Here is a 14,969-nt window from a genome sequence, read left to right on the forward strand (position 1 = left end):
ATGACAAAGAGCCGGCTCTGGGCCCCCTTCCCCACTCCCATCCCCCGCCTCCGACTGCAGTGTATTTAACTCCTTCCTGCCCTCAAGGCGCTCTAGATCCCTACCCGAGGTCAAGGAGGGGACTCCAGACCTTCCCGTCTTGGCAGGCCTTGTCGCTCCCCAGGCTTCCTCACCTCCTTCCCAGACTCAGCCGTCTGGGCCGCCTCGCAACCCTCATGGGCATCCAGCAAACCTGCCCGACGGCGTCTCCGAGGTTAAAGCTGTGCAGGATCTGGCGGGGACGTCTGGTTTGAGTTAGGGGAACGTGAGAGCCGGCACCGGGGGCGGTGCGTAGCGTTCCCTCCGCCCCCTCCGCGACCCCCTGGTTCATCCCCAGCTCCGGCCCCTCCTTTCCTGGTTCCCTGGGGCCCAGCTCAGCCTTCCAGCTCAGGTCCAGGCCCGAAGGGGGCGCTGGGCCACTCCTCCTAGCCTGCCCGGGTGGTCGTGGCGGCTCTGCCCCGTCCTAATTAGAGGCCCCCGAGAGGCTGTAACTGAAAAATTACAGAGGCGGTGGGAACTGGCGCCTCCCCTGCCCAGGTCTCACCCCCGCCCCCCAAAGCTGTGAGCCCGAAATGAGGGAGGTCACTCCCACCAGGCTGTGATCTTTGACCAGGCCCTCCAGTTCCTGGGACACCTCAGTCCTGAGCAGCCGGAGCCCTTGCTCAAGCTCAGGTCTACTGAGCTCTGTCTGTCTCCCACCATCCCCAGCCAACACGGACAGGAGCAAAGTGCGGCCCTGGCAAAAGAAGGCCTTGCTCCTGCAGCTGTCCAAGCAGTTAGCATGGGATCTCTCCTGGGTTCCCGGCCCTTCCCTTCCCAGCCTCCTCCCCGGAGCAAGCGGAGGAATGCCTTCAAGAGCACCTACAAACCAGGGGTTGGCAGTCCCTTTGAGTTACCCTGAGCCCCAGTCCCCAACTTCTGCGAAGCTTACAGGGACGGGAAGGGAAGTGTCTGAAGAAAGGAGCAACTCACCCACTAGACCCCTCCTTCACTCCTCTGAATCACCAGCCCCAGAGCCTACTTTGACCCCTAAACCGCAGTCCAGTTCAGCAGATGCCCTAATTCCACAACCCTCCCCCAGATTCAGCCCCACCTTCTTGGAGCTTTGGTAAAATGAGGAATAAATACGAAATTCTCCCCATGCCAAACCTCCCACTGCGGGGCTCAACTGTGTGACCTTGGGCAAGGCTCTGCCCTCTCTGGGCTCCTGCTTCCCTAAGAATCTCTGAGGCATACCTTCCCTTAAAGGGATCTTACCTTATCTCTTTGAGGACTCAGACAAACTGAAAGAAGATCCCTTCCTTTTTTCTGAGTCCTCCCAGAACCTCCCTCAAGCACCAGTGGGGATCAGAAGCCTTGGGTAAGGTTGACACCCCATTTATTGGAGAAGACCCCAGCACCCGCCCCCTGAGGTCTTAAGGGCTTTGGTGTATCCTTGGCCACAAGCGCTGGGCCAGGAGGCAGAGTTCCTGAGAGCCAAGTCTAGTGGTTGAGAGGACCCTGGCTGGGCCTGGGGTGCAGGAAGCCATCTGTCCAGCTGGGCAGCCCCCATGGGTCTCTGGTGCAGCCCCAGCCATGTGTCCAGCGCACATCCCTTCCCCCTACTCCATGAGGGGGGTCTGCACCCCATCACACGCTGGTTCTGCAGGTCTGCACCCCTGTGAGGCTGCCCCTGGGGGGCATGGGTTCCGTTGGGCTCTTGCTCCCAGCATGGGTGACCCAGCGATAGCAGTCAGTGATGCGTTTGTTGGGTGCATGGGGGCCACAGCGGGTGCAGTACACGATGCCCAGTGCAAGCAGGACCACCAAAAAGACACACGTTGGCACCAGGAGTGCCACCAGCAGCCACCGGTCATCCCTCTGGCTGTGCTCTGCAAGACCAGCCTCCCCCAGGGCTGTTGGGGCTGCTGTGGGAGCTGGTGAGGGCAGCCACAGGGCCAACTTGGGACTGGGGCCATCTTCCCTTGGGATTTGGGGGGCTTTGGAATGGGGATGTGTAGGGCTAATAGGTGAGGTCTGGTTAGTGGGGCTCTGAGAGGGCAGGAGGGTGGGGAGGGCTGGGGGCTGGGTGGCAGCAGGCACAGAGACTTGATGGGCAGGAGACACAGGGGACCTGGAGGTGGTGGTCAGAGAGGGCTGGGCAGTTGGGATAATGGGAAGCTGGGTGGCCTGGGTTCTGAGGACAGGGGCATCTGGGGCTTTAGGGGGTTGCTGGGCACCGAGGGTGGTGACCAGAGGGGCACGGTTACGTGGGATTCCAGGCAAATGAGTGGTGGTCTGGGTGCCAGCGACCTGGGTGTCTGGAAACATGGGGGACTGGTGGGCAGGGAACAGCTCAGGATATTTGGTTGAGATCATGGGGGGCTGGTGGACAGGGGGCTGTGCTGGATGAGAGACAGAGAGAATACCGGGTTGGTAGGCAGAAGGCAGATCTGGATAGTTGGCTGCGATCACGGGGATCTGGTGGTCACGGGACAAAGCTGGGTGTGTGGCAGGGATCACAGGAGGCTGGTGGGCAGAAGGCAGTGTGGGGTGCGTGGCAGAGACCACCACAGGTCGGGTGACGGAGAGCACTGAGGAGTGGTAGGGGACCCTGGGGGCACTGAGCGGGGGTGGCCAGGTGGGCTCCGGGTAGGGTATCTGTGGCTCTCTGTCCTCTGGGAAGCTTGGTCTATAGGCCAGGGCAAAGTCAGGCGGCTGCGTAGGCTCCATCCACAGGATCCCAGGCATCTCCGTCCAGCCACCATCGAAGGCCTCCCAGGCCTCATCTTCATCTTCCTCATCCTCCCCGTCATCCAGCAACTCATCTCCGAGGTCCTGGGAAGCCTGGGCACCCATGGCCCCTGCAGGGCTGCAGCTGATGCCATCAGCCTCCAGCTCATGACCCTCGCTACAGTAACACTCGAAGCCACCAACGTAGTTGACACACATCTGCTGACACACACCGGCAATCTGGCACTCATCTGTGTCCACACAGCGGTGCGGATCATCCTCCGCTGGCCGGAAACCCAGGCGACAGTGGCAGCTGTAGCCTTGTGGCCCACCGGGCTCACACTGCTGCTCGCATGGAGCCTGGGCACAGGGGTCCTCACAACTGCGCCCGTCTGCTGCCAGCCGGAAGCCCTCAGTGCAGCGGCAGGACACGTGACCATCCACCTCCTCCACACATTCGTGTTCGCAGCCCCCGTTGTCAGGGCTGCAGCCAGTCCCCAGGCACAGGGGTCCAGCCCGTGACCAGCCCACACCTCCCTCGGGCTGCTTCACGCAGAGCAGAGAGGCTCCCCTGCCAGCCTGGCACTGCACAGCGGCCACGGAGCCGAAGGGCAGCCACTCAAACTCTGTGGAGACCAGGTGGAAGGGCGTGGTATAGACGGCTGGGCCGGCCTGGCCCGCCTCATCTTGCAGCGCCGGGCAGGCGCCCTCGAAGCCAAACTGGCACAGGTAGCCGTCGACAGCCAGTGTGCACGAGCCCTCCAGCCAGCGGTGCTCGCCACTTGCCTCCAGGGCCACACAGCGCTGGGCCGGGCAGGGGCCTCCAGTGGCTGGCTGGGCCCAGTTGGTGAAAGCCGTGTCCTGGTCCCCTGTGGTCCACGTGAAGCCGCGCAGTGGGCGCTGCAGCTGGCATTGCCGGGCCTGCCGCTGCAGCCCGATCCACAGCAGCCGGCTGGCTGGGCCTGCACCCACCAGGCGGTCCACACGCTGGGCCTCCTCGGGGGTCCGAGGAGTGGCCAGGTCGCCCCCCAGCTCGCGGCAGGCCCGCCAGGCCTCCAGGAAGGTGCGGCGCCGTGGGAAGAGAGCGTAGCAGCTGCCGGGGCCGCAGGCGGCACGGGGCTCAGCAGCCCAGGGGTCCTGGCCCAGTGTGGGCCCTGCGGCCGCCCAGGCCAGCAACAGGCGCAGCAGCATCGCGATGCCCCCGGACTGGTCCGGCCCCGGGCCGGCGGCAGCTCTTGACAGGGGGAGGGCCTGGGGCCTCCTGCGGGCGGGCCGGGGGCGGGCCTGGGGCCGGGCTCAGGCCTTGTAAGGAGTGGGCTGGGGCGGCTGCCAGCTCCCTGCTCCCTCTCCCCCCGGGGGCCGCTAGAGCAGGAAGCAGTGGGGTGGGGGGCTCTAAGGTGGGGGGCGGAGGAGGGGAGGAGGCGCAGTTGACGGCTGCCCCAGGCCCCATGGGGCTGAGAGTCAGGGGGTGGGAAAAGCCAGCCTGCCGAGCTCTGTGACCCTCAAGCTGGGGCTCGGGGCTGTGGGGTGAGGTCGCTTCCCAGAGACTCAGAGACCCAAATCTGGACACAGCAGCCCCATCACACCCGGGAGCAGTCTCAGCCCAGCTGCTCGCCATGCACGGGAACACCCTCATGCCCACTCCTTTCTTGCCCCACAGAATCGCGCATGCTCCTCCCCCACCCCCAACCCCATGCAAGAGTGCACTCTCTGCCAAGCTGTTTGTCCCTTCACCTCACCGTAGACCTATGCCGGCTTGCAGATGACTCCCTTCCCACGCGTACACACATTCTGACATGCTGAGACCCTAGGTGCACATACAAAAATGGTGTGGCATTCTACATGGCCTGACATATGAAGACCTCCGCTTCGGGTGCAGGGCGTGAATGGAAACAGCTTGGTCGCCCAGGCACAGGCATCCTCAGCCTCTCATTTATTTACTGAGCCCCTGCCTCAGCCTCTTCCCCTACCCTCAAGCTTTCTGGTTCCAGCTGGGCCAGCCTGTGGGGGTGTTGGGGGAGTGAGGGGGCCAGGGGCTGCCCTCCCCTCACCCCAGCTCAGCCTGGGGCCCTGGGAACCTGGGCTTAGAGCGGGAGGAGGCAGCCCCTAAACAGGAAATGCCTCTCTGGGCTCCTGCATCAGGAAGGCAGGGTGCGTGGTTTAGGGGGTTGGGTGGGGGCTGGGCTGCACTCAGGATGTGCAAGGCTGTGAGGGGACCCATGCAAGGCCATGTATGGGCATGGGGCACACAGTGACATATATGTGTGTATGTGACACAGGCATCACGTGTGTGGAGCCCTCCCTGCCCCCGGGGCCTGCTGTGTGGGCCTTGCCAGGGTCCTCTTCCTGCCCCTCCTGGAGGCCTCTGGAGGCATGTGCACTGAGCCCATCACCCAGGATGGCCTTTGGGGAGCTGGCTGGCGGATTAACCCGTGCACACCCGCCGCACTCTTAGCAGAAGTTAGAAACGGTGGGGAGGTGGGGGAGAGTTTCTGCCCTTCAGTAAACTGCCCTGATGCAGCTTCCCCCTCTGCCACAGATGGATCGACTTTGTGACTGCAGGGGGGTCACTGGCCCTCTCTGGGTCTCCTTTTTTCTCAGTTGCAACATGAGGGCAATGAGTCCAGGATTTTTAGCTCGGCAGGGCTGAGATATTGTGTCACAGCACTCAGTGTTTGCAAATGTGCTTTGTCAGCTGTGGAGCCTGAAGCAAACGTTCCTCAGTCTTCTGAGCATGTGTGGTGGGTGGAGACCAGGGCGCGCTTTTGCAAACCACCTTACAGTGCCTAGGCTGGCCCTGCAGACCCAGCCAGCCCCTCGAGAACCAGGGCTTAGGAAGTTCTTGCCATATGCCTGGAAATTCCTTCTTACAAGGTCTATACATGTGACGCACACAGAATGACTCCCCTTCTCAGGAGACAAAAGTCAAGATGGAGGAGTTCATCCTTCTGTTGGCTCAGGCCCCAAACCTTGAGATCATGCTTGACTCCTCTCTTTCTCCCACAGCCCACATCCAGTCTCTTAGCAAATCCTGTTGGCTTCACTTTCTAAAGAGATCCAGAATCTGACCACTCCTGGACACCTTCTTTGCCACCCACCTCCAGCCCAGGTGGCTAGCAACGCCATTCTAGAGTTCCCCAGCAGCCTCTCCCCTGGTCTCTCTCTTGCCCTCTCCATCCTGCCAGAGGGATCCTTTCAAAATCCAAGTCAGATTTGGTCACTTCTCCATTCAGAACCCTCTGAGCCCCCATCTCGCTTAGAGGAAGGGCCACAGTCCTTGCCGTGGCCTCCAGGTCTGTGTGATCTGCCTCCAAACTCTGGCCTCATTGCTGTTCCTTAAATGCTCCAGACACTCTGCCTCACAGCCTTGGTCTTGGCTGTTCCCGCTGCCTGGAATGCTCTTCCTGCAATATAAAAATGCTCTGCTTCTTTACCTTCTCCAGGGCTCAGCTCAGGTACCAGAGTCCTCGACCACCTCACCCTACCCCACACTGCCCCCCGGGGCTCCTTGACCACTGGATCTTCCTGCATTTTCCCCCTCTGCACTTATCACTATCTGACATTAAATATATTTACTTGTGAAATTAGTTGGGCGTGGTGGTGCACCTGTAATCCCAGCTACTCAGGAGACTGAGGCAGGAGAATCATTTGAACTTGGGAGGTGGAGGTTGCAGTGAGCCAAGATTGCGCCACCGCACACTCCAGCCTGGGCAACAGAGCAAGACTGTGGAAAAGAAAAGAAAAGAAAAGAAAAGAGGAGAGGAGCGGAGGGGAGGGGAGAGGCGAGGCGAGCGGGAGAGAAAAAGAAAAGAAAGAAAGATGTTGGGAACAAGCCCCCCAAAATCTGGCCGTAAACTGGCCCCAAAACTGGCCATAAACAAAATCTCTGCAGCACTGTGACATGTTCATGATGGCCATGACGCGCACACTGGAAGCCTGTGGGTTTACCAGAATGAGAGCAAGGATCACCTGGCCCCGCCCAGGGCGGAAAACCGCTTAAAGGCATTCTTAAGCCACAAACAATAGCATGAGTGATCTGTGCCTTAAGGACATGTTCCTGCTGCAGTTAACTAGCCCAACCTATTCCTTTAATTCGGCCCATCCCTTCGTTTCCCATAAGGGATACTTTAGTTAATTTAATATATATAGAAACAATACTAATGACTGGCTTGCTGTTAATAAATATGTGGGTAAATCTCTGTTCAGGGCTCTCAGCTCTGAAGGCTATGGGACCCCTGATTTCCCACTTCACACCTCTAGATTTCTGTATGTGTGTCTTTAATTCCTCTAGCGCCACTGGGTTAGGGTCTCCCCGACCGAGCTGGTCTCGGCAGAAAGAGAGAACGAATGAAAGAAAGAGAGAAAGAGGGAAAAAAGGAAGGAAGGAAGAAAGGAAGGAAGGAAGGGGAAGGAAGAAGGAAAGGAGAGGAAGGGAAGGGTGCGGAGGGGAGGGAAGGGAAAGGAAGAAGGGAGGGAGGGAGGAAGGAAGGAAGGAACGAAAGAAGGAAGGAAGGAAAGAGGAAGGAAGGAAGGAAGAAAAAAAATAAATTTACTTGTGGATTTGCTTATTGCTTATGGCCCAAATCTCCCCTAGTCAGGGTTTCTCAACCTTGGAGTTACTGATATTCAGGGCTGGGTAATTACTTGTTGTAGGGACCGCGTGGTGCATTGCAAGGTGTTTAGCAGTGTTCCTGGCTCCTGTCTAGATGCCGGTGGCATCCCTCCAGTTGGACCATCCAAAAGGACTCCAGACATTGCCAAATGTCATGTTCCCTGGGAGCAACATCACCCCCAGGGGAGAACTTCTGCCCTTGGAGACTGTGAGCTCCATGAGAGCAGGGTTGTTATTTGGTTCCCTGCTCTATCCCCAAGCCTAGAAAGCTCCTGACTCATTCACGATGCCTCGTGAATGAACTTCAAAGAAGTGATGAACCTGGTTCAGGGAGACAGAGTGGGGAGCTGGGATTCTTCCTGCAGCCAAAGCCCACTTGTCCCCAACACTCACTGGCTTTCCACATGAAGTCAGACCACCTCTGGCAATCGGCAGGCCTTTTTGCAGATGAGGAAACTGAGGTACAAGGAGTTTCAAAGAGTGTCGGTGGCAGGAATGGGACTAGAGCCAAGGTCTCCTAATTCTTTTTCCAGTTCTCTTTTTGCTGTAGCACCCTCAGGCATCATGTGAGCAGAGTCTGAAAGTTAGGCCTCAAGTCAAAAACCAAAGACGGGGCACGGCACAGTGGCTCACGCCTGTAATCCCAGCACTTTGGGAGGCCAAGGTGGGCCGATCACGTGAGACCAGGAGTTCGAAACCAGCCTGGACAACATGGTGAAAACTCATCTCTATTAAAAATACAAAAATTAGCCCGGCGTGTTGGCGGGTACCTGTGGTCCCAGCTACTCGGGAGGGTGAGGCACAAGAATCGCTTGAACCCGGGAGGCGGAGGCTGCAGTGAGCCGAGATCACAGCACTGCACTCCAGCCTGGGTAACAGAGACTCCATCTCGAAAAAACAAAAACAAGATGGGAGGAAGGCATACCAGAAAGAAGGCACAGCCTGGGCAAGATTACTGAGGTGGCAGAGCTCAAGATGGGTTTGGAGAATACAAAGGACTCCACCAGGCTGAAGTGAGGGACATTGTTAGGGACAGTGAGGAGTGGATAAAAGGAGTAGGGGCCTGTCTTGAAAGGTGTTGAAGTTGTCCCTAAAAGTCCAGGGCTCCCTCCTGGAGGCCATGGGGAAGAGAGGTATGATGAGAGATCTCTGTGGCTTGTGTGTGGTGGGTGGAGGGGGCTTGGAGGCCAGGGACCAGTTAGGAGGCTGTTGCAATAGTCTGGGAAAGGGGAGGGAGCTGGCTGGAGAGCCTGGCGGCAGGGCGGGCCGGGCTGGGGGAGGCAGCCTCCGGGGGCTCCTTAGGGGCAGCCCTGAGCCTGGTCCAAGGGTGTGGCGAGCCCAGTCATGATTCGGGCAATGGCCAGTACTAGGGCGTCTAAGGGGACGGACGGCTGCAGGCCGTCTGACAAGTGGGTGGATGGGATCAGAGGTCAGGAGTCCAGCCTCTGCGGGGGTGAGGGGTTGGCGGGCAAGCAGGCAAAGCAGGAGAAGAAAGGTCAAAGGCCAAATTCCAGATGTCTTGGCTGGGCCTACTAGCAAGTGGAAGGAGGCCTGAGCCAGCCTGAGGGATGGAGAAGGCAGGAGGGGGCACCTCTGGCCTCTGCGAGGCTAAGTGTCTGGTGGATTAGGAATGAGACTTGGAGAGGCATCTGGTTGCTCAGTTCGGGAGGGTGCCCAGCACCCAGCAGCCTCCCCAAGGTTGTGTGAGGTAAGGTTGAGGCTGCCCAAGAACTGTTTTATCTAGTGAGGCTGGGGGATGTAGTGGGCATAGCATCAGGGATCTGGGTTTAAGGGGCTGGAGAGTGGTTGGTTGGGGTCTTGTTCTTCCTGCTAGTCTTTGAGCCTAGCAGAGAGAAGATGCTAATTGATTCAATAAATGCTTGGAGGATGGGTGGGTGGATATATGGATGGATGGATGCATGGATGGATGGAGGCATGCATGAGTGGATAGATTGATGGACGGATGGATGCATGCATGCATGGATAATGAATGAGTAGGTGGCTGACTGGGTGGATACATGGATGTTGATGAATGGGTGGGTGTGTGGGTGGATGGATGCATGGATGGGTGAATGCATGCATGCATGAATGATGCATGGGTGTGTGGGTGGGTGGATACATGAGTAGATGGGTAGATGGATGAATGCATGTATGCACAGATGCATGAGGGGGTAGAATGATGCTTGGGCGGAAGATGGATGGATGGGTGGATCGATGGGTGGATGGATGGATGGATAGATGTATGCATGCATGGGGTGTATGTGGCTGGACAGATGCGTGGGTGGGTGGATGAATGCATGGGTGTGTGGATGGGTGGGCAGAGGCATGCATAGATGATGCATGGGTGTGTGGTGGGTAGATGCATGAGTAGATGGGCAAATGGATGAATGCATTGGTGGGTGGGTGGATGGATGGATGCATGCATGTATGAATGCATGGTTGGGTGGATGCATGGATGGATGGATGCATGGGTGGGTGAGTGAATAGATGGATGGATGCATGGATGCATGGGTGGGTGGGAGGATGTTTACATGGAGAATAGGTGGATGGGTGGTTGGGTGGACAGGAGGCTAAATGGAAGGATGTAGAAATGAGTAAGTGGATGGATGGATAGATGGGTAGGTGGGCAGGTGTGTGGATGAGAAGATTTTGAGATGCATGTTTGGATACAGGGCCACAGGCAGAAGTAGGAGGTCCTGAGTCATAACTAGCAGCCACCATGATGAATGACATGCTCAGAACAGAACTCTGCGGCTCTGCAGAAGTGCAGCCCAGGAGGACAGGACAACTTAGACTACCACTGGCAGGGATCAAGCGTGATGCTTCTCGTGGTACCAAACAGCCTGTTTTCTGCTGGATTCTGAGGCCAACATGTCTCCCTGGCTGAGGGTAGGGACAATGTACCTTCCAAGCTCAGGAGGCCAGGCTCAGCTCACATTGGGGGTCGGGAGGCTGGGGTTCCCTGCTCTGATCATAGCCCATGTGAGGGGAGCTCATCTGAAGAAGAGCATGAACACAGAAGCCCATGGCCCAAGAAGGAGCCTTGTCTTGCAGCTACTGGGACAGGCAAGAAGCAGATAGTGGTTTGGGATGCCATGTGTGGGCTTGTGGGGGTGGGGGTGAGGGTGAGGACGGCCTGAAGAGGGGCTGGCCCAGAGAGGGCCCAGTGGAACAGCCAGGGTGGGGTATCGAGTGTGATTAGGGGACGCCCCCCAGGCAGGCGTCCTGGACGGCCTTGGCACGCCAGGCCGCTGAGCCAGCACATTGCTTTGTGTACAAATCACCTCCTTTTCTCCTTTTCTTCTGTTCCCATCCCCCATCTCCCTCCACGCCTAAATTCTTCCCAAACCACCCCAGCCTTCGGGCTGTCAGGAGGAAGCTTTGACGTGTGGTGGGTGGGAGGCCCCTGGTTTTGGGTGGGCGCTGGGAGGTCCCTCCCACCCAAGACCAGGCACCTCCCCAGTTGGGGAGGGAAGGGAATGACTGCAGCCTCCTCCCCCTCCCCAACCTGTGTGCTTCTGGATGGGAGATCCCTGCCCAAAGGGGAGGTAGTGGTGCTGGGGACTGGGCCGTGTGGGAGGAATAGGCTTGGGGAAGGGGGGCCCAGGAAAGTGTGGTCCAGACCAGGCCTAGCCCCGAGGGTAAAGGATCCTGCCGACCCTTCGGTGGGCTGAGGGTTGGGGGTGTATTTACCATGGTGAGAGGCCATGTTCGTGTTCCTGGGTGCTTGCATGTGAGCATGTGTGTGTGTGTGCATGTGTGTGTGCATGTGCGTGTGTGTGTGCATGTGCGTGTGTGTGTGCGTGTGCGTGTGTGTGTGCGTGTGCATGTGTGTGTGCGTGTGCATGTGTGTGCTTGCAAAGGCCTGGGACTGCCGTGAGTGCACAGCTGGGTGATGTGCGTGTGTCCCCGCAAGTCCACACCTGTGCCCAGAGCTGTGAGGGAGCAGCATATGGCTGCCCCCAGATTGTCCAACCTCGGCCCAGCTGGGACCCCAGTTCCCTCTCCTGGCAGTATCCTGACCTGAACATCTGGCCCCATCTGCCCACAAGAACCGGAGTCCCAGAGCACGTGTCAGAGCTAGAAGAGCCCAGGCCTCCCGCCCAGTGTAGGAGCAGCCCTTCTCAGGGTCACAGTTTCCTCACCTGTGCAAGGGGTGGCTGTGGAGTGGACACTGTGGTCCCCATGGTGTCTGCCAGAGGCCTACCACCCAGGGCGACCAACTCGTCCAGGTTTGCTGAGCACTTTCTTGGTTTCAGCACTGAAAGTCCTATGTCCTAGGACACCCCCACACCCCCGCCAATCCCAGGAAATCGAGATGGCTGGTCCCACTTGCCAGGGACGCTTCTTTTTCCACCACATCCTTCCCCCTGCTACCCCTGTCCCTGCCTTCCCCCACCCCATCTCTGGAACCTTCTCTGAAGGTTCTTACTTTCCCCTTTGCTTCCTGTCCTGTGCCCTCTTCCTCCTGCCCCTTCCTGTCCCCAGGGTCTCACTCCATTTCTCTGCTGCAGGGTCTCTTTCTCTCTGCTCCCCTCTCTTCCCTCTCTGTCTCTGGAGTCTCTCCTCTCCTGCCCTCAGGATCGTCCCCTGCTTGGTTTCTGGGGTCTGTCTCTCCATTCTCTGATCACTTCAGTCTCCCCTCTCCACCTCCGGTATCTCCCTGTCTCTGTTTCAGGGTCTCTGGCTCGACACCTTCCCTGGGTGGTCCAGACCTCCCTCTTGTCTCCTGGCACCACACCCCCACGGGGCTGGCTGGGGTGGAAGCCAGGTCTGGGGGCTGTGACCAGGCCGGGAAGGGGAACCCAAGCAGACATGATATTTATGTTAGGACTTCAAAGTGGGGCAGAGGCCGCAGTGGGGGTGGAGGGGTGGAGGGTGGAGGGAGGGAGGTGCTAGCAGAAGCCAGACTAAGGTCAGCACCGGCCCCTCCCAGCTGAGGGTCTCCTTGGTGACACACACCTCCCCGTGGGACCCTGAGACTTGGCGTAGGGACAGAATGGACTATTTTTGTGCAGAGTTCCAAGAAAGGCACTTCCTGCACCCCCGCCCTGCCCCCAGCCCCATCCTTTCTTCCTGTCACCCTGCAGCTGGGTCTGGGCGCTGCGGGCCCCACCTCCTCTGAGCATCAGCCTGGCCCGGGAGACAGGGGTTCTGGGGGTGGCAGGAACACAGGGCTCGATCTCAGCAGGAAAACATCCCTGGCATGGGGACAGCCCGTGCGTTCCCGGCTCTCTGGCAGAGACCTCGCCTGGCAGGGCTGTGCGGGGCTGTAACCCGGTTGGCCCAGACCCAGCCAGGCGGACCCAGCCCTTTGGGGCCTCTTAGCCGTGAGCCTGAGGGCCTGAGGGGCCAAAATGGGCCAAGACGGTCACCACACCCCTGCCCCCACCCTTGGCCTAACCCCTGCTAGACACCCAGCTGCTGGGACCTGGAAGCCGTGGGGTCAGGGGACCTGGCCCTGGGTGGGGTAGGTGGGAAGGGCCGATTGTCTCATCCTGCGGCTCAGCTGAGCCCCGAGCCCCTCCCAGGGGCTGCACCCAGCAGGCACCCTTCAGGCTGGGCCATCCCCTCAGGAAGCACTCTGCCCCCAGACTCAAGGCTCGCTCTGGACCCAGGACCCTCTGGTCCAAAGCCCATTCAGGCCCCAAATGCCCCAGCCCCTGAGCCAGTGTCTCCTCCAGGGTCCTCCCCAGGCTCTTCCCGTGAATCACTCAGGCTGGAATCTGATGAGCTCAGGCCTCCCCACCCAGCGCTGCCTGCCTCTGCCTCCTGCCTGGCTAGTGGGGTCACCACACCCCTCATGGGGTCTTCTCAGCAACCCACATCTCTCACCAGGGTCTAGCATGGGCTGGGGTGGGTGAGTGGTGGTGGGACAGGCCAGGGCTGGAGTGAGGTGACTCAGGAGAGGGCATGGACCGCTTCTGTGTGCTTCAAAATATAAAAGTCTGTCTGTGTGTGTGTGTGTCTCTGTGTGTCTATGTGTGTGTGTCTCTGTGTGTTTGTGTGTCTTTGTGAGTGTGTCTCTGTGTGTGTTTGCACTTCCAATGCTTGGAGAGTGGGAAGGGGCAGCCGTGTGCTGTGTCTCGGGAGAGTGTGCGCCGTCACGTCTGAGTGGGGGATGGAGTGTGCCAGTGGCAGTTCTGCACAGGTAGGTCTACTGCATCATGGGATCCCAGTGTAGGTGGTCACCATGTGTCTCTGTGTCAGCCTGTCCCCGTGTGTGTGTGTCCGGGAGTCACACTCTGAACACAAGAACAAGGGTGCTGAAATATTTCAGTGTTTGCAAATCCAAGGATGTCTGAGTGGGTGGCTGGTCTGTGTGAGGGTGTGTCTGGGAGGAGGGGCGCCAGTGTGTCCCTGCGCCCTATCCCGCAGGAGTGAATGGCTGACAGTGTCAGGGTGTGCCTGTTAACCCTGGGGGTGCCCCAGGGTTGTTGCATGTGCCCGTGGCTGGCAGGGTGTGCACCCTGTGTGGGAATGTGGGTCAGACAGTGTCACTGTGTGTTAATTGTGGGTGTGAACATGGGTTGCAAGGCCATGGCAGGGTGCTAGACGCTCTGTGTTGAAGGTGTGGCAGGGTAGTGTGGGTCTCAATGACTGCCTTCTGCTGCACCCCTTTCAGGCCACCCAGTAGGCCCCTGGTTCCTGGAGCACCCTGGCCCACAGAACCAGGGATATGCAGCCCTTCCCTCACCCCCCCATTCGCAGGGTCCCAGGGACCCACCGCCGGGCGCTTTCCTCCTAGCAGCAGGCTGGGAGCACTGAGTCCCCTGGGTCCTCCGCCTCAGCGGAGGGGACCCTGTACGTGGCCAGGAATGAGGCGCGCTCTGCCCCCTGGTGGCAGCGATGAAGGATGCGCCACCCTGCACCCCAGGAAAGCGGAGGGACGGTTTAGGCTGCGTCTTTCCGAATCAGTCATTCCACATAGACTTACAAGTGCCAGTTCTGGCCCGGGCATTGTTCAAGGCCCTTGAGATTTAGCTGCGAACAAGGCGGGGTTGGCTCTGGAATTCTAGTGAGGGAAACAGACAATAAACTTGCATACAGAACCACTGTGACTTTAGGAGTGATAAGGGCAACGTTTCCAAGTAAGGAAATGACCCGGCTGCTCTTTAATAGATCCAAACGTCAGAGTTCCAGTCTTGCCTTGCAGCAGTGGACGCTGGGCCAGGCATGTCACCTCTTGGAGCCTTGACTTCTTTTTCCATAAGGACAAAGGCTGGGGAAGGGGTGGCATGGAATCCCTAGGACACAGTGAGCTTTCAGTTACCACCCAGATCACACCATGCAAATGGAGTGATGCGACCTGTTTCCCTTTGGCTGGAGCTGGGGGTGCTTGGTGCTTGGTCTATAACAGACACTTTTGTTGTTGTTGTTGTTATTGTTTGATTTTGTTTTTGGAGTCTTGCTCTGTCGCCCAGGCTGGAATGCAGTGGTGTGATCTCAGCTCACTGCAACCTCCTCCTCCCAGGTTCAAGCAATTCTCCTGTCTCAGCCTCCCAAGTAGCTGGAACTACAGGCGTGAGCCACCCTGCCCAGCTGATTTCTATATTTTTAGTAGAGATGGGGTTTCACCATGTTGGCTAAGCTGGTCTTGAACTCC

General features: G+C 58.6%; 1 protein-coding gene across 1 annotated transcript; it reads right to left on the bottom strand.

The window, feature by feature from the left end:
- Positions 1 to 1,393: 1,393 nt before the first annotated feature.
- CD248 (CD248 molecule) lies at positions 1,394 to 3,953 on the bottom strand. Its single transcript, XM_030811256.1, has one exon. It carries the CDS (start codon positions 3,940 to 3,942, stop codon positions 1,669 to 1,671), a length of 2,274 nt encoding a protein of 757 aa, XP_030667116.1. The 5' UTR covers positions 3,943 to 3,953; the 3' UTR covers positions 1,394 to 1,668.
- Positions 3,954 to 14,969: the final 11,016 nt, after the last annotated feature.

This window comes from Nomascus leucogenys, chromosome 4 (genome assembly GCF_006542625.1).
Source record: "Nomascus leucogenys isolate Asia chromosome 4, Asia_NLE_v1, whole genome shotgun sequence".
Lineage (NCBI taxonomy): Eukaryota > Metazoa > Chordata > Mammalia > Primates > Hylobatidae > Nomascus > Nomascus leucogenys.

Bases quoted from the DNA above. Each gene is read 5' to 3' on its own strand.
- CD248 (XM_030811256.1), bottom strand. From the start codon at position 3,942: ATGCTGCTGCGCCTGTTGCTGGCCTGGGCGGCCGCAGGGCCCACACTG.